This window comes from Necator americanus, chromosome II (genome assembly GCF_031761385.1).
Source record: "Necator americanus strain Aroian chromosome II, whole genome shotgun sequence".
Classification (NCBI taxonomy): Eukaryota; Metazoa; Nematoda; class Chromadorea; order Rhabditida; family Ancylostomatidae; genus Necator; species Necator americanus.
Genome location: NC_087372.1, coordinates 27,547,580 through 27,566,126, shown reverse-complemented (window position 1 = coordinate 27,566,126; position 18,547 = coordinate 27,547,580). Strand labels below are relative to the sequence as shown.

General features: G+C 41.2%; 3 protein-coding genes across 3 annotated transcripts; 2 read left to right on the top strand and 1 right to left on the bottom strand.

The window, feature by feature from the left end:
* Positions 1 to 1,764: 1,764 nt before the first annotated feature.
* On the bottom strand, positions 1,765 to 9,402 carry RB195_019662 (uncharacterized protein; the record flags this gene model as incomplete). Its single annotated transcript, XM_064187615.1, has 11 exons — positions 1,765 to 1,898; positions 2,721 to 2,781; positions 5,368 to 5,445; positions 5,503 to 5,680; positions 7,598 to 7,760; positions 7,825 to 7,980; positions 8,089 to 8,266; positions 8,327 to 8,427; positions 8,498 to 8,610; positions 8,930 to 9,054; positions 9,331 to 9,402. 11 exons carry the CDS (start codon positions 9,400 to 9,402, stop codon positions 1,765 to 1,767), a joined length of 1,359 nt encoding a protein of 452 aa, XP_064043496.1.
* Positions 9,403 to 15,049: 5,647 nt separating this feature from the next.
* Positions 15,050 to 15,547, top strand: RB195_019660 (uncharacterized protein; the record flags this gene model as incomplete). The annotated part of the gene is made up of 1 exon (XM_064187613.1): positions 15,050 to 15,547. The coding sequence occupies one exon, from the start codon at positions 15,050 to 15,052 to the stop codon at positions 15,545 to 15,547; it is 498 nt and encodes a 165-aa protein (XP_064043494.1).
* On the top strand, positions 15,073 to 15,420 carry RB195_019661 (uncharacterized protein; the record flags this gene model as incomplete). Its single annotated transcript, XM_064187614.1, has 1 exon — positions 15,073 to 15,420. The coding sequence occupies one exon, from the start codon at positions 15,073 to 15,075 to the stop codon at positions 15,418 to 15,420; it is 348 nt and encodes a 115-aa protein (XP_064043495.1).
* Positions 15,548 to 18,547: the final 3,000 nt, after the last annotated feature.

The window sequence follows — 18,547 nt, the reverse complement described above, 5'->3', positions numbered from 1 at the left end:
TAGACATGTTCTCATTGGTCATATATACCAAATTTTTGAATATTCAATCTTTTTATTAATCTAACTTATTTATATCCTTCTTATCGATTTTCGGAGGCATCTTTTCCTTGGGTGAAATTTTTGCGATCGCCACTTGCTGCAATATAAGGATCTGGGGTGATTTAGGATACGTTAATGCCTTAGTTGAAGAATTTGTTCATGAGATAAGACCAGAAATAAATTTCATTCCTCTCGACTCTCTCTGAAAATATGTATAACAATCCAAAACATGAACACTACATCTGCTCTGGATAAAACACACAAATGAATACAAATAGATAAACACAATTTTAAGGGTAACGTTTTTGTTGTACATGATTGAAGAACCATCCACACAACGGCAAATTTCCAGCAAAACTGTGTTACGTACTTTCAAATGTAGTTTTTTTTTATGAAACACAAATCCCATGTTCCTTAATTTGCGATCACTTGCACCTTAATTTCGTGTGCCATTAAAAAAAAGATAAAAGAGCTACAATTCTGACATTTTATAATTCCACCGAACACTGTCTGCTACGGTATTCCAAAGAATATTCGGAAACTTCCAACTTCTGACTGCCTTTCAGTTCTATAGGGTAGAGCACATAAAGCCTCGACCGCCCTTGAGTATTCAAACAATTCATGGTGTTCGAACATGTGGAAAGAATCCAAGGTTCATTCTTGAACTGCAAAGAAGACATTGCAGTCTTCGGGATTCGGAGAAGGTGCTAGAAGAAACGAATCCAGATTTTGTCACATTGCACTTCAGATTTCCAGATTCAATTCCTCAACAAATAGCTTCCGAGAATCTTTTTTTAAAATTAAGTCCTCTGCATAGGACACGTTTGTGAACATGGCCACAGGAGAGGGATACGCACGGTGATACGTCACATAGAGTTACAACGGTGCTATATATCTTATTTTAATTTTGATTTTAGTCCATATGTAAACTTATATATCATATATAAATATCATGTTTCTCATTCAAAGCATTGGTTCAAGAGCCAGATTTAGAATAAAGCGACCATGTATGTAGTAATCGTGTAAATAAATTCCTCTTTCTGGTGAATTTTTAGGGGAACCATCAGTAATAAGTGGAACAACTTTATTGTAGAATTGAATTCCGTATTTTTCACAAACTACCACACTTCACAACGAAGAATGTACGTTCTTGCAACATTACACTAGTGCAGCTATTACGCAGCTGGCAGCCACAACTCTTAGAACTATGCTTTGCTTTTTTAAAAGTTTTTTACTAAGTACTTGTAGCGGAGTTCTCTACAATTCTTCATGCAGTTCTGTCAAAATGCTGGACGTATGACATAAATGAGTGGCTGGAAATGAAATATACAACAAAGAGAACGATAAATCTAAAACAATGCTAAACAATGAATATCCAGGCATTCTATAGAGAAATAAAACGGATCCAGAATCGTTACGAAAATGGCGCCTAGTTTTGCGGTTGGAGAGCGCCGTACGAGCGCTAACTCGAGCGATTCAGAAGCAGAGCGTGTTAAATCCGGAAAGTGGCAAAAACACGTGACACTTTTTCATCGCTAACACACGGCTTAATACGAAATCGACTAGTCACTTACTCTGTATTTAATGCAAGCCACCATAGCAAAACAACTACTAAGTGAATTCGGAACGCTGCACAAACATGAGGGATCTACCAACAAAGACCTAAGCACAACACTGACAGTTTATGCTCGCATGAGTATGCGTGTTGTTGCCGCTGGCCATCAGTTACCAATCATCTCTATTAGCGATGTTATGCGCTAAAACAGCGAATATTCCAGCGGTGTACTTGATATCGTCTTCCTCGAAAATTGAGACATAGTCAGCATTACTGTGATGGAAGTTGAAGTAGTAGTCCTTGCCTTAATGACACTCTTTAATGCGGTAACTGCCGTCAGTAATCTTGTATGCATGACATCCACACAAGAGAATGTCCTTGTAGGGCCTTAGCACCGCCTTAGCAATTTCTTTCCCACATACACATTCTATGTGTATGTGGGAAAGAAATTTCCAGAAAGAGAACAAAGTTTTGCCTTACCTTCGGAGAATTGCACATCAGAGCAAACATAAGCAATTGATTTTGCTAAGGAATGAGAACAAGAAACGTTATGGATGCCTCTCATAGGCGACATTACTATTCATGGGTATGTCGTTAATATTTTTATCAATGCTTGTGTCTTTGCAACAAAAAAATCTGATCATTTTTTCACCAACTACTTCCACCACTGTTTCACTACAAAACTTTTCAGCGATTTCTATTGCAAAATTCTGTGATTCTTATATTTTCCTTGCAAAAATGAACGTTGCAACAAAAGTTTTGGATACCATTTCTGAAAAGAAGCATATTTTTTACTATCGAAAGAGTAGATTGTTTTCGCTTTTTCCAAACAAAATGAAAATAATTGAAAAAGCAAGCTTGTATTCATCTCTACATAAGGCCGTTTTATATCAATACCCCTCTACACTTTTCTTCACCTCGCTTTTTTTAACCCCCCTCCCGTTACTAGTTGGTTTGTCTTTTCTTTCAGGAATGATGTTATGCAGAAAACTTGGCCCTACTATTATATGGCGACTAGCAGGATTACTTTTTTAAGGACATATGCTACGAAGACTCTTTGAACGTTACTGATTCTAGAATCCTTTTAAATTTCGGAAATTGCTTGATTAACATCATAAGAACATACCTCGATCGGATTCGTAGTTTACGGACGGAACTCCCGCATCCGCAAAAAATTTCACATCCACCTAAACCACATAGGTTAACTAACTCTATATAGTTAACTCTATAGTTCAACACTTTAATTTTTCAAAGGTTAGTTGCATGCTTATTAGTAGCATGGTTTTAAAGGAAGCATATTAAATTGGCGATGTCGAGATCTCAACTAAAGAAGATATAGTTAGAATTGCAGATTAGGAAACAGACTGCAGATTTCCTGTCCGAATGTTCCAAAGAGGCACTTTGTACCGTTCCATCCGCAGCTTGGCAGGACGATTAGGGGGAATCGGGCGTAACACTAGCGTGAACACGCTCGCACTCGCAGGCTACACGTCTAACCTGGAGATATCTTCCTGGAGAGATCCTGACAATGTCAATTTCCTGTTATACTGTTTTTAACATTATGCAGTGGATCACAACTCTAGCAAAAATGTGATACTGTCTTCACAAGCATTGTAGCAATGAGGATTGTGTTGATGACAGCAATTTTCTGCTAACAGCAGGACACCTATGTGTTTAAGTGCGTAAGTTCTCCGTCATTTTTTGCGCCCTTTTTCTTATTCTAAGACAAAGCTGACTACTTAAAAACTTCAATCCACAATACCATCAGAATTATAAGCTAGCAACCTTCCATAGGTTTCTATTTAATCGCTCAACAGCAGTGAGAGAGAATCTCTTGAATCTCGGTAAAGCAGTGCCAGGAAGGGCAAGATTTGCGCTTTGCGTCGGAAATAGCCATGGAAGGTCTGGGCTGAGTAGTCCACGTCTGGGTCCTATTCGATGTGCCATTTGCCTTGAGGAAAAGAGTTCTCAAGTACGCAATCGTCATTAATGACTTCTTTGATCTTTCTTTGCGGAAAGCAGGGGTTCTTCATCTTTTGGCTGAGTCGTATTACTGCTCCAATAAGACGGTAATCAGAACCACTACAAAGGGATAGTACCACCGAGACGTCAAGTAGATACCACCTCTAGTTGGTGAGCATGTGGTCGGCCTCCGCACTAGTCTTGACGCTGCGCGATTCTCTTTTCACCAAATGATTATCCTTTTTATGTAAAAATTGAATTCTCATAGAAATGGCGCCGGCAAAATGATTGCCGTTTTCATTCCGGTAGACGTAGGACGTGGACATTCCGGTAGATTGAGGTAGACGACAGGTGCACAATAAAACCAACACCTTTCAAATTTCGTGACAGAACTTCTTCTTTGCAAGCAGCGAACGCTACCGTATTCACAAGCCACCAGTTGCTCCTTCTATGCGTAGTCTCTTGTAAAGCAATCACGTGGAATTTGATGCGCTTCACAGCTTCGAGGAGGGCATGTGAGCTTGAGTCTGCCTGAGCTACTGTTTTTGCGTCACAAAAGCAAAGCCTGGACACTATGTAAGTTTGGCTAGTCGTGCTCATAAAGCGTTTGTGCACAGCCAGAGACTTCCTGAGCAATCTGAGCTTTGATCGCATCTCTCCAAACCGCCCGACTTCCGAAGCCACCAGGCCCTGAGTGCAGAATGCTGAGATAGAATGTACGCTGGCGCGGTAGGAAATGTTCTTCGTGGTCTCAGTGGTTTTCTTTTGTCTAGATCTTCGATTACGAGAAGTCGAAGAAAGAAGATGAAGATGTTGAACTCCTTCTGAGTTTAAAAGCAACGTCAGGAAACGTACCTATCCTGTGCACCGCAGTTCGACACCCACAACCTCCTCAACGCAATTATGAAGTGTTAAACCCATTTCAGAGGACAGAAGGTTCGGCGCAAGGTACGATCGCCTACTACGAAGAAGGTCTTTTTTGCTTTGGTGGTCGGCTTTTGGGAGGATAACACAGAAGATGACATCTACGATTGCGGTCGTTCCTAGAACACCTTCACGACTGCACTGGAACCACGAAAGAGTTGAAACCCTAAGAATATTGAAAAGCCAGCTTTTGAAAAGTGAAGCCTCTCCTAATTTCCGAGCTGGCCAGAAGAAAACAGCGCGTTTGAGGAGCATACAAGTGCTACGAGATGTGGTTTAGAAAAGAAAAAGAATACATCCAGCTCTGTGTTCTACACGAATTCAAATGCACTGCTGGAATACCACCGATCCAGTGGTCAAAGTTCTTCCAAAGATTATTCTTGAAAAAATATGATGCTTTTTGTGTCTCTCAGAAAGAAAAGCCATTGAGCGTCTCTTGAGCAATCAGAACAAATTTGGTAAATAAGTGAAGTGCGCTCGATTTGAAGAACAACACGAGTTATGATTATCAATATTTGCAACGGCCAACAACAATGCAAACAAAAAATACGAAAGTGCAATAACACGGAAATAAATCGAGATGATGAAGAAAATTTTTTCGATCCATCTGGATAGTTTGCAGCACTTAGTTCAAAGACCACTCTCGTTACATCCTTCCTTCTCTCCAAGGTGAGCATCTGTGTCCAAACTATTCGTTTTCTTTTCCATCAGTATGGATAAAATTTGTTGAATGACATTTCTTTCTCAAAAAAAGAACTACTCTTTGCTTAGTATGAACTCGTTTTGTCTAGAGTATACAAACTGCACGGAAAGTCTACTTCAACACGATGTTCTAAATCTTGGAATTCAATCGTATTATATAGCGCCTATTTCTCTCTATCTCCTACCTGATCACGACTGTTCTGGATACGGAGTGGGATCCCATTTGCGTTCAAAATATCGACAATTTCTGCTATAATCATTCTCTGAAAATCGCAAATATTCCGAAGTTTCTACCTGAACGCTGAAATAATCCAACTCACATGCCTCTGATCACCTTGATATCGCAATATCGAATTGAAATTTCGAGGTCGAAAAGCTCCTTGATCACTTTCCGATGCAAATACGAATCTTTCTTTACACATGAGGTGACTTTTGTAGTAGTAGGAGGCACCAAGGAGGCCTTGCTCCTCTGCGGTCCAGAATATGGCACGGATCGTTCTAAGCATGTTTAATTAAAATGATCAATTCGCTTTCACTACTGAAAGCACCTGCGTTCGAAGTGACGCGGTGGACCGTAGCGGTTAGGGTCGCGGTGGGACTCTCCCTAGCATCACCCATCGCTGCATTTCGCAAAGTTACTGAGTCGACTCCAACCACCGTCTCCACCGAACCGCTTCGAGCGCAGCCGCTTACACAACTGCACAAGTGCTTCATGTCGTGTTAACCAGACTGTAGTCGAGTCAAAACGACATGAATCACGAGTGCGGTTGCGGTGCATTTGCGTACGTGTTTCACGTAGTTTTGACCCTACTATATATAGTAGGGTCAAAACGACATAAGGCACGTACGCAACTGCGTACGCGGCTTCTCTCGAGGCCTTCGGTGGAGCGCAGCGGCTGGAAGGGTGCTGAAACCCTTGCTGGCACCACCCAGCACTACAGTTTGCTGTGGTCCCACCTCGGTTCCAACTGCTGCCTCCACCGCGCTGTTTCGAGCGCGTACGCAAATGCACCGATTTGTGCTGATCTGCATACAAACATACCCAAATCTCGGCAATTCAGTCAATATGGACTAAGATTTCCCCACAGTTACTTTTGTGTCGTGCGTAGGCGCTACTAAAGTTGCCGCCGCCACGGGTTTTGTATTTTTTGCGGGCGGTCCTCGTATCTGGACAGTACAATATTTGTCGTTACCAGTAGTTGGATGCCTCGACTCCGCATTATTCAGCATGTAGGAAAATTGAACGATGCTTGATATCGAAGAAGAAGAATCACCATTATCTCCCATATTACTTACCTCTCTTAATCTACGCCACAATAAAACCTATATAACTGTAATGTAACATAACATGCTGCAACCAAGTTTTACTGCAACGAGACTTCACAGGAAGAAAAGCAATATGAGAATAGTGGGTAACTCATGCCTTCAAAGAGAGATCTAGGAAGGGCGGATCTCTCCATGGAGGAAGACTACTGCACACGTGCCAATGTGGTTCCGATGAGGATAGTCCAATGAAGTCCCTAGTCCTTGATCACCTTGACTCCCGTTGATCTTCGAACTGGTCGAGCGGGAGCCAGTAATTCTTCCATTTGTACCGATCGCGTGCTAGAGTAGCCCAGTGGTTCCTCCTTTCGCGTGGGACACGAAGAGCATCATACGTTTCTTTGAAGGATTAAGACTTTGTCCCCAGTCCAACTTCCCTAAATCTGGATTGTGGTAACGGTAGCCGTGCAGACGGTGAGTTGTTCAACTAGAGTTGCTGTATCTTCACGCAGATCCAATCCCATTTATACAGTTGTCCAATTAGGGTTGCAGTGTTGCTGGCTCACTTTAAAGGAATCATACCACGAATCTGACATGGTATGGATTTCGCAGGGAAAACCTGGGGTGGTAGATTGCGTTAAACCAGGTGGTTCCGCTCATCTCTCCCCAATCATAACAAAACCGGCGTGGGAACCGCACGAGATACGTTAGGATGCTTCTCTGCGCACATGTTCCGTTTCCCTCAGCAGTCTGTTCATAAGTTTACCTCGAATAGGCAGGTGTGGAGACCTCAATAATTCTCGAAGGCTCGCTCGTTGTTACGGCGCGTGCACAAGAGCGGCGCGCTGCACTGTGACTTCTGGGCCGTATTTTACGACTACGGAGAAATGAGCGGAATCCTGGATCCTGGATACTCAGGAACAACGTATAACCGTCATCATGATAACGTTCACTGAAAACGGAACATAATCTATTTCCTGTGCTCAGCAGGCGTCGACTTTTAGTAGTGAGAGGAACGACTGAGCTTGTTACTTTGAATAGTTTCAGAAAATCCACATAGGTTTTTAAAAGCTTAAGAACTTCGTGCACAAACTAAGGAAACTGAGCAATGAGAAACCTTCTTGAGACCCATCGCTAGTACTCATCCCGTACCTTTTTGGTCTGAAAGATGGATCGACTTTGGCAAGTCGTTGGATAGCCAACATTGCTGCTCTCATCGCCGCCATCCCACCACCGTCGTCCAGGGCTCCTTGACCGATGTCCCATGAATCAGTATGAGCTGACAGAAGAACTACGTCTTTAGGTGAAACGGTACCTGCAAGAAACGTGAGTGTTTACCTGAAAATTAGGGCTAAAGACGTGACAAACAATAAAATTACCCGGAATTTCAAAAACTATGTTCCTGCTGAGAACCAGTTCTTTGGATTCTCTAGAATTGATGTTTAGTTTAATCACAACCTTCTTTCCTCTGTTGAACCACCTCATGATCATGTCTGCTTCCTCAGTTGTTAGACAGGCTGCAGGAATAGGAGAACCTGAATATAGATACCCAAAATGTCACTGCAGTGAGTTTTCCCTCGGGTGCATAACGCCCGTTTTGTTTTCGCAATTGACTGATGGAACAATATGAACGTGAATTGTACCTCTTGCACCAGCTCCTGTATGAGGTGTATACAGCGAGAACGGTGTGATCGACTTCACTAAAACGGCGGAAGCACCGTACTGCGCCGCTTCGCTTGCTATTTTCCTGAACTTCATAGTTGTTCCGTAGCCTGTCCACTTTTGTGCGGTCACTACAATTCTTCCCCTCACATTTTTCGTCTGAAATAATTCCTTAATAGCAACAAGGGAAAATATTTAGAACAATGCGGTCTAAATCACCTTCAGATCTGTTAAGTTCCGAATGAGGACTATTTCACTTTCTACCTGACCAGGTGGGGAGCCATCGATTGCGAGAATACTTAGTTTATGTAGTCGAGGTTCTGTAATACTCTTCAGTAATAGTCTTGAGATGGATCCCTGGAATCTTTTCTTGCAGTGATACAAACGAACCGATTATGTACGCGTTGTCGTCGCCTCTTATCCATTTTGGAAGCCCAGGAACTGGCTCTGAGTGGACGCTGAAGTTGTCAGAACGAAGTGATGCCGTGACCCAGTTGATTGCACTTTAAAAAACCAGACGAATACAAAACACACTGTTTTGTTAGACAGAATGATTCAATAACATTTTGCTCGATAGCACGTTTCGCTATTTTTCTAATGCATACACGAATGAAAAAGTACGCAACATCACACCTAATTGTTTCCTTCGTTTGAAAAGTACAGAAGACCAAAGTTTCACCATCGTTTCTCCTATCAGTGCACTCTGACCAACCTACTAATTCACTTTCAAAATGGTCTTCTCGCACACAGGTATGATGGAACTCCACCATGCACAGTTTTTCACTTTCTTGCGAGACCGATATGTCATTTAGCAAAACTTACTTTTCTAGACCTTTAGAACCAACATGTCGAGGTCCATAGTCATCGCATAGCTCTGCCAACCAGGACAGTGAGTCGCTCTTCTTTTTAAGGATCTCATTCAACAGGACTGTGGAGGTGTTTGTGAACTAAAGATGGGGATTGATTAAGTAGTCAACGGAGTGCCCTTTCAATTTGCTCTGCCCCCTCCAACTTTGAACACTAGTCAACAATCAATCGCAACAAACTGACCTGGTGTGTTTACCATTATTTAAGGACTATCAATCAATATACACAGGTCTTAGTTGGAAGAGACCAATTTTAGTGAAAGAATCATTGTTTTCTATCAATTTCAGGTGAAACATTAGAAAAACAAATTTTACAAGAATACAAAAATCACGAAAATATAATACAAGAAATCCTACTTGAAATTTATTAGCCGCTAATAGATGAATACAGGAATACAGAAAAAATAAAGCACCCTTCAAGCGTCGCATGACACCCAGCAAATAGTGACCTGGAAAAGACAAACACTGGATGGATAATGGACAGACCAATTTTATTAATAGAGCTCAATGAAACGGAATATGACTAAGAAACAGCGTTCACATTCTGCGCAAATAGATAATAAGTTTCCGTCAGGTACGGTCCTTCTGATGGCAGAGATGCGAGCGAAGGCAGTACGAGTACACTGTTGTTTCTAATGGTGAAAGTGAACGACTGCTTATGATAAACATACCAACATGTGTGTTTCTGTACCAGGAACATCTTAAGAAAAATATACTGCTAGTTTTGCTTGAAAAACAAACATGTACTGTAGAAAAAACTGTCTCAGTTAAAACATACTAAGAATTTATAGCTGATCTATTGGATCCTATCTTTAGTGGCTTGATTGTTGAATAGTTTTTACGGTTTACCTTCAATTTTGTTCAGACTTACTATCCCAGTGCCCCCGCTCTCCTTCACACTTCTTTCGTTCAACTCTTTAAAACCTTCTAGGGAGCGGAAGAGAACAAAAATTGGAGGCTCGAAACATTTTCTACTCGCCTACTGCTGGAATTTTGCAATTCAATGAAAGTTGACTTCTATTTGGCATATGAGGAATTATCTCCGTGTACATAGTTTATCTACTGTTTGTTAAGTGAATTCCGAAAACAAAAAACAGTCAAAAAGCGTGAACTTCGATGATGTCATGGGAGCTCGAATGATGACCGAAGGATGCAGACCACCAACCGGAATCGAATTTCACGTCACTCACTGGAAACAGGTTCAACTACGATGGAGATTTTGAGGAGGACAATGTGCAATCCTGCACATTTGTACCATTTGCCCACGTTTCAAAACATCGCCTCTGGATAAGATTGGAAGGTAAACACTCTAACAAACCCACTAATCAAGACGTTCTATTTTTGGACCATTTTCTTTTCGGGAATAGTTTCGCGCAAGGACCAAGTCTGGATACGTGAGAATGAATGGAAGGAAAAAAAGAGACGTTCAGAAGATTAGCATGGAAAAAGACGCGAAAATTTTCTTGAACACTTCAATAACTGCTGAAATTTGCCTTCAAATCACAAAATGAGATAAACGTGCCAGTAGAAAGGCAGAAACTGAGTGAATGAACTCATGCGATTTCCTCCAATTCGTTCCCTGTTGACTCTCTTTTTTCCATTTATATCTATTTTGCTACGACTTTGAAGAACATTGGAGACTACTCATTACTAGAGAGAAAAAACTGCACTTGCTGGAACAGTATCTAGTCTCTGAGCTCTGCAAATAAAACTCCGTTGTCATCCAAGATTTTTGCCTGGTAAAAATTTGACATTGCTGTGAGACACGGTAGCTGAAGTTCTCTAGTGCTCATATTCAAAAAAAGAAGGCTGAAAAATCAGGACCTCAAGTACATATAAACCAAATTTATTAAAACGTATAGCTGCTCTCGGAGCACAATATCTGGATTTCTTATTAGGCATATCTGTATGATCTGTAAGTATGCGTTAAGAAACATGTCTTGAAAGAATCACTCATAGAAAACAAATTGAGTTCATGTCGCTGTTGCACAGTTCCATGAAACTAAGTTGCTTACAAACACAACAGCATGGATGGGAGGCTAAAAATAATACTACCGTGTAATTGTGTAATTTTGACGACGCAAGAGTAGTTGGGTGTGTTTATTTTCGTTAAGCGGTTAACTTCTTCCCTGTTTTTTCAGCCCAGCAATCCTAGCTCTCGCTTTCTCGCAGTGATCAGAAACATTCTCTCATTAAAAAATTCAAAAAATTCACTCAAAAATTGGTGCTGTGCTACTCACAAAATAGGTGATAGCCGAAGTCTGAGCATAGTCTAAAAGAGAACTAACCTAAATGAGTGCAATAAGCCGTAAGGAGGCGCTCAGTGTACCACTACCCTTTTACAAGTGAAGGCTGTGCTCGTAAATTACGCAGGGACTGAACTCTTAGTCTTAGCCACGGTGACGAATGGCGCACAAATTGAAAACTCGTTTAGAAGACACATTGAACAAACATTGATGTAGTGATTGCGACAAAGTCCAAGATGTTGTCTAAGCGCTCGATAGCTCACAGATATGATACGTCCTTCAATGTATCCGTAGTGAACGCGTTGAATGTCGGGTGAATCAACTAACCAGTTCGCCTACCCGATGTGCTCACTTCTGCCTCCTCCAAGAAGAATTCTCCTTGTATGATGCCGAAATTTGTGAATATCCCAGATCATTTAGCAGATTCACAAGAATTTCAAGACATTCCTTACGAGACGTACTTCAAAAAGGCCGGCCTTGTTCTGAATTTCCAACAGTTGTACAATAGTTCTGTTATGTCCTTAGTACTTCCAAGATTGTCGTTTTCGAATTTAATTCATGTAATACCAGTTCCATTCTGTCTGTTTACCAGTTCCAATCTTATATGAGGGTCTCGAATACACCGGAGATGCGGAGAAGCACGTAGGCCCCCTGAACCTCTTCTACTACACTTGGGCATGAGTCAGATTTGTCAGTGAGGAACTCTCTTTACACTACTTTTGAAATCGATAGAACATACAGGTTGTTGTGTTCGAAGTGCATGTTAAGGAAATGGTGTCACTTAATGACCAAGACATCAAACCATAAGATGATAACACAGGCGAGTTGTCTCACTCTTCTTTAAAGGCATCACTCCATCTGAGGTAGCACAGATTTCAGTTGGAGTATTTGTACACGGGATAGTAGATTATGGAGAGGGGTTTGATTCCGTCCATTTCTTCCTAATTGCCGTAAAAAAACGGCACGGAAGTTGCGCAAGGCTGGCGCGCTCCAGTCGGACTCCTTGTGGAAAATAGTGCGCCGGAACGCTCGAAGTCGTATCTTCCGGGCCGTTTTCTACGGCAATTAGAAAGAAATGGACGGAATCACCTTTCTCTCAATAATCTACGATCCCGTATTCGAATACTCCACCAGAAATCCGTACCACTCCAGATTCGTGGGGTGATGCCTTTAAACTGCCCGAGACACATATAGTCGGGTCAAAACCGCATGAAGCTCGGTACAGTTGCGTAGGCGGCTGCGGTCGAAGTGGTGCAGGAGAGATTAGCGGTGTGGATCGGGTGAGGACCCCTTCTACCACCGTTCATTGTTGCAGTTCGAGAAGGTCCGACCTCGATTCCAACCGTTATCTCTATCGCGCCGCTTCGACCGCAGTCGCTTACGCAGCTGTGCTTCATGTCGTTTTCACCCAACTATATATGTAACGAATAACGTGCATCATACGCAGTGCAATACTGTGCAAAGATCCCGTGAGAACGATGTAAAACCAGAGTGTCAGTGACGCTCAATGTCGTTTTTTTTTTAATTCCTAAAATGGTGACTATTTGGAAAAAAGACACCCTACCAGATTGCTCTCATCGAGCTGTTTCCCAAACCATAGTTGTACCCTCAGGGTACACGTGCACTCAAACTGGAAAAAAACTTAAATAGTAATCGGTGAGTCGCTATTTTTCTGTGGACAGTATGTGAAATAAGTGAGATGGTCTTATTTTATTACTTGGGCAGTACTGTCTTGGGCAGTACTATGATTGAAATAGAATGAGTAGAATATATAGGTAAAATGCTAGCTTTCATGGTTATGACAAATGCCTGGGAAATTAATTTTCTGTAATTTTATGTTAGTCATTTTACTGATCCTGTTCTAAAATCCTTCATTCAGAAGCATAGCTCTCAAATAATAATTCCGTGTGCAAGTTGTTAGGAACCCACAACTTTAGCGATAACCTATCCTTAGTCCCTGTTTCTACCTTACCTCCCACCAATTCTGCGCCTACCTCTTACATGGTATTAGCAGAGAAGTTTAAAAGCAGTATTAGTGGTTTATTAGAACCGCTCTTCAAATTTGTAATAATGAAGAATTCCAGCATTGAGCTATGATAGATTTTGATGTACAGTACTACATATTATTCATTCTTTGTGCCTCTTGCTCATTCTGTTTTTTTTTTTCAACACTTGCTACTTTATGTTTCTTTTACTTTCTTGAAAGGAAATTTCGTCTGTCACCAGGAACACGATTTTATCAGGATGGGCAGGTTATTCGACAGCCTATTCTGCAAGCCCAAATTCGGCCGCACCTAACCGCTTGAGAGTTTCTAAAGATCGCCCCCCAATAATTCGGCGCTGTAGTTTCTGTGCAAAGAAGGTGATTCATGTTTGTTGAGAGTCCTTCGTTGGGGCTATGAGGGATGCGAAGATATATCAGCACCAAAAGAGTTAGGATGTGTGGACGTGCCTTCGTACGAAGAACACACAAGCACAAGACAATGACCTATCGATGCGTGTGGACTAAACTGGAACTTATACTTCTGTGCGAAGCTAGAAAAACGACATACAAGTGTACATTCTATTCAACTTCTGACCTTGATTTAACGTTGACAAAAAAATCATTTGTGTCTCATTAAAAGAACTCAAAAAAACCCAAGGAAGCTATTCTTTATCAAAATAGTATTGTTAAAAAAAATACCAAACACAAATTAGTGTTCACCAAACTCACGGTCGTTGAGAGTATCACGTGATCAAGTGAAAGTGTACCAAAGTTCTCGAAACTCGATTCCACAGCGCCAATTCTTGAATTTGATTGAATGGAATCTGCACTGCCCTTTCTTTTTTTTAACATCGCACCTTTGTAGCGCGATAACGCGACTATTCTTGATTACAAATAGTTGGCAGTCTTCTGAGCCACTTTGTTAATACTCATCAAAAAACAGTCTGCTAACTTTAGATGACATCCAAATTAACAATCTTCTATCTTCATGTTTTATAATTTAGTAGTTGAATCTACTCATCTTTGCTCTCTATAATACTGCCCCCTGCATGATCGACAACTCTTCGTAATCGTTTCTGAGATTTAAGTGGATATCTTCAGCAAAATATTGGAGTCAGCCTTTTCCAGTAGTGGGACATTCCTTGCTTCAACTCATTCAGTGTGTTCTGCCGTCATCGTCTGCAAACAATTTCGAAGGTAAATTCTGTTGATTAAAAAAAAACTAAAACAACGTTAGAGCTTTCTTCATATTTCTCGAAATGAATTCTACTGAAGTAATGTGTGGACCCTAAGAGAACTATGTACCTCCCACTCTCGAATTTCTTTTTGTGAGCTGCCTCTCGCGGGAGGGGGTACTGTCCTGCACCAGTCGACCGTTCATGTTCCATATTCTGTTTTGATTAGTACAGATGAATTTATCTTCTCGTTTTTCCTTTGGAAAGTGTGGGCATACGCACTGTATAATGTGGTCGAATTTGAAGACGTAAGAACGAAAATTCCAATCACAAATGAGCAAAGGAGCAACTAAAGCAGTGATAATTCAAGATTGCAATAGTATAAGTTATAATTAGGGTAGAAATATATCGAGGCAGTTATTTTCCAGTTCTCGTTGAAGTAACACCAAGACCCAGAAAGAAGTTGCTCTGAAGTTTGGAGAAGCGCTTGAAACGTTATGAACACAAAGGTGAAGAATTGACAGTGCAGATTCCGTTCAATACAAAAAGTAGCGCTCTGGAATCGAGTTTCGAGAACTTTCGCGCTCCCTCACATGATCATGTGATACTCTTAACGACCATAAGCTTGGTGAATAGTATTTTCATCAAGAGTACATTCCTTACTTTTTTTTATGCTGACCGAATTCGACGAAACATGTGGATGCATCAGTCTTCAGCTGAATCTGCAAAAGACGATGTTCATGCGCAACGGATGGGTCTTGGATGTCCTATTCACGCTCAACGAAACGAACATATCCGAATGCACCAGCTACGTCTATCTAGGTCGGGAATTGAACATGATGAACGACCTGACCCCCGTGCTGGGCAGGAGGAGAAGAGCGGCTTGGGGAGCGTACAAGAGCATCGAGGATGTAGTGAAGGAGACCAGGAACATCCGGATCCGTGCTCACCTCTTCAACACCACCGTACTTCCTGCTTTGACCTATGCTTCGGAAACCTGGGCATTTCGCAAGCAGGAAGAAAACGCGATGAGTGTCATTGAACGCGCAATTGAGAGAGTGATGCTAGGAGTATCCCGTTTCACGCGAATGAGGGACGGGATTCAAAGTTCTCTCCTATCGAATCGAAGATTAGAGACGCCGCCGCGTTTGCCAAGGAAAGTAAAATAAGGTGGGATGGACACGTGATGCGCTTTAACGACAACCGTTGGACCAGAGCCGTGAGCGACTGGGTTCCCCGCGATATTATGCGCACTACAGGAAGACCGCCGACCCGATGGTCAGATTTCTTCACGAAGTCCTTCGAAGAAAAATATGATGCTCCTCGTGTCCCACGCGAAAGGAGGAACCACTGGGCTACTCTGGCACGCGATCGGGACAAATGGAAGAATTACTGGCGCCCGCTCGACTAGTTCGGAGATCAACGGGAGTCAAGGTGATCAAAGTGACTAAAGTGACATGTTTCAACTCCAGGAACGACCGACATTAGTAGCTCAAAAGTTATTTTCTTACAAAATCTGCGAGAAAACCATATGTTGTTGGAGGAACTTGTCTCCTGACTCTCCAGCTCAACAGGATTTGCTGTTTTTTGCAGCTAAATTTACAACTTCGACATTTTGCATGCTTACTCCGATATTTGGTAGTTCGTAAATCGCCAACAAATTAGGTTTGCCATCTGTCGGCACAATACAATGGAAAGTAGTCTTTGTCCTATGATTTGTTCTGATTTCATCTATAATATGTCTCAGCTGCGATCAGTTTTGAACCTGCAAAGATATAAAACTTTTCATGTGTTTTTACAAAAACCTTATTTTTTGCGACTTGTTGAATGTTCCTTCAAATATCAAGTGGATATGTTTTTTTTCAGAAGGAAGATATATATTGAATGGTGTCGATTTCAAAAAATTCTGCATCTTTTCAATTTTCATCACAAACCACTTCAACCTCTATGGAAGGTTATTGTCATCTAGGCACGCCGACCCTCATAACACAGATCTCATAATAAAGATTAAATTAGGCGAGTTATGAAAAAAAGACGAAAAGACACGGATCCATGTCTTTTTAAACCTCTGTCGAAAAATTAGCGATCCTACTGTATTTGTGATGTATCTGTGTATGCTACGCTTCTGTGTATGAGATATCGTATGTATTTATCTTAACGCCATTGGCAGACGGTCAGTAATATGCTCTACGAAGAGCGGTATATGTAATATGTCCATGTGTTGTGTTGTTTGTAACTATTAACAGATTATTAAACTAATCTACTAGACAAAATGTATGGTGTTATGAATGTTGGATTGGAGGAACTTTGATGGAGGTATATTCGAGATTCGACAATATAGGGTATTCGACTCCCTTCCATGAGACGGTACTGTATGCCAGGAAGCATTTAAAGCCATTCTGGATTCCGTCGTAAAAGAAAAGTCCGAACTAAAGCTGAATTCCCATCCATCACGAATAATCTCACGCCGCTTGTAACGGTTATATTAATTTTTATAATCGTAAGATTGCCACACATTGCCACTCTACTTATACATCACCACCTCCTAACAGAATTCGGGATAGCATGATCATTATGACCTTCCTGGTCAACAAATAGGCCCAAAAGATATGATATTGATTTTTTAAAGGGAGCTTTAACTTTCGGGACTCTCACCCCAACATTCTCATTTTACTAGTTATACTCACGAGGGATGGACTGCTCCTACACTGTCTCTAGACTTTTCGCCCAGTACCTCTTCATTAAGGTTGCTCCAAGGGATGCCTTTGTAAGTTACAGTCCGGCTAAAGATTTTTCTGGAAACGGCGGCAGTTTACTTCAGATGTGCAGGAACTTTAGAGCAAGTTCATTGCAGCGTTTGAAAGCACGGGTACTTTTTGCTCTTATTTGTTTCTTTACTTCTTTTTCAAGAATGAGATCTACAACAATGATTAGATAGAAACTCTAAACTCATGATATTCATTTCAGAAAAACCACAGGTACTCATCGTGCTTCTGGTCTGGTCTCACTCTAGTCATGGAAGAATTGAGCAAGTGAACAATAACTCGCTCGTACACATAAACTGTAATAAATCACAGCCACTCACAAAAAGCGCTTCTCGAAATAAAGGAAGTTATTTGTTAATACGATTCAAACAGTACTTTTCCCTCTAAATTCAGAATTCTACACACAATTTCCTTTATCACTATCGCGCCTTTTCCTTTTCTCGACATCTGATCCGATTGAAGTTTTTGGTTTTGGTTTGTTTCTGGAGAAGTTTCGAAGTTCCGCAAAGAACATTACTTAGACACTTCTGAAACATTGCCGAGTATAATTTCTTCATCAGCGGTCATTATCGGAACGCTATCAGTATCGCAATCGTGGACTCAGCAATTTGATGGAAAACAGAAAAATCTGAGTTGTCCCATTACGCCAATAGAAATTCGAATTTGGTGGAATTTCGGTGACATTTCCTTTTTTGCTTATCAAGTGGAGGATAAAGTAAATTCTTAATAATCATCAGTAATCTTAATGTTGTGTTCTCACAAAGGATGAGATTGGATGGGGTATTTCTTGGCGTAAAAAAGTTAATATTGTGTGAGGTCTCTGGTAGTATGGTATGATGTAGTTTTTAAATGACTAATGATGTACGCAAAACAAAGACCAAGATTATCACGATCATGATCATGATCATGGAATGAAGATAGTTTACTTCCTAAGGACTTTTCAGTGCTAAATTTGGAGAGAATGCAAGATTGATTTTACATCTTTTGGTACCGCCTGAGTGATGCTTGATGCTGTCAGAACGACGTCATTAGCTAAACGAATATGGTGGAATTGCCAGCCATAAAGTTTCAGATCCATGTTATCCCATTCCACTTTTCGCTGTTGAACCCATCTCCACGTCGATTGTGACGCTATTGTAGAATGAGGAAATTTTGATAGTGAAGTTGTTCAATAAGTTACAAACTTCCTTTATGGAGAGAGAAGGGACGTTTTGGTTGTCCAAAAATCCCATAATCGCTCAACTGAACGGAACGCATTCTCCGAGGCGATGAAGGTGAGACACATACTTTCACCCTCGATAAACGCAATATTTGTATGATTCGAAAAGATGTATATAAGGTCGGTTGTTTCGAACCCTTTCGCGGCCCTGTTTACTCGTATGGCTGTCTTTCGTCGGATGTACT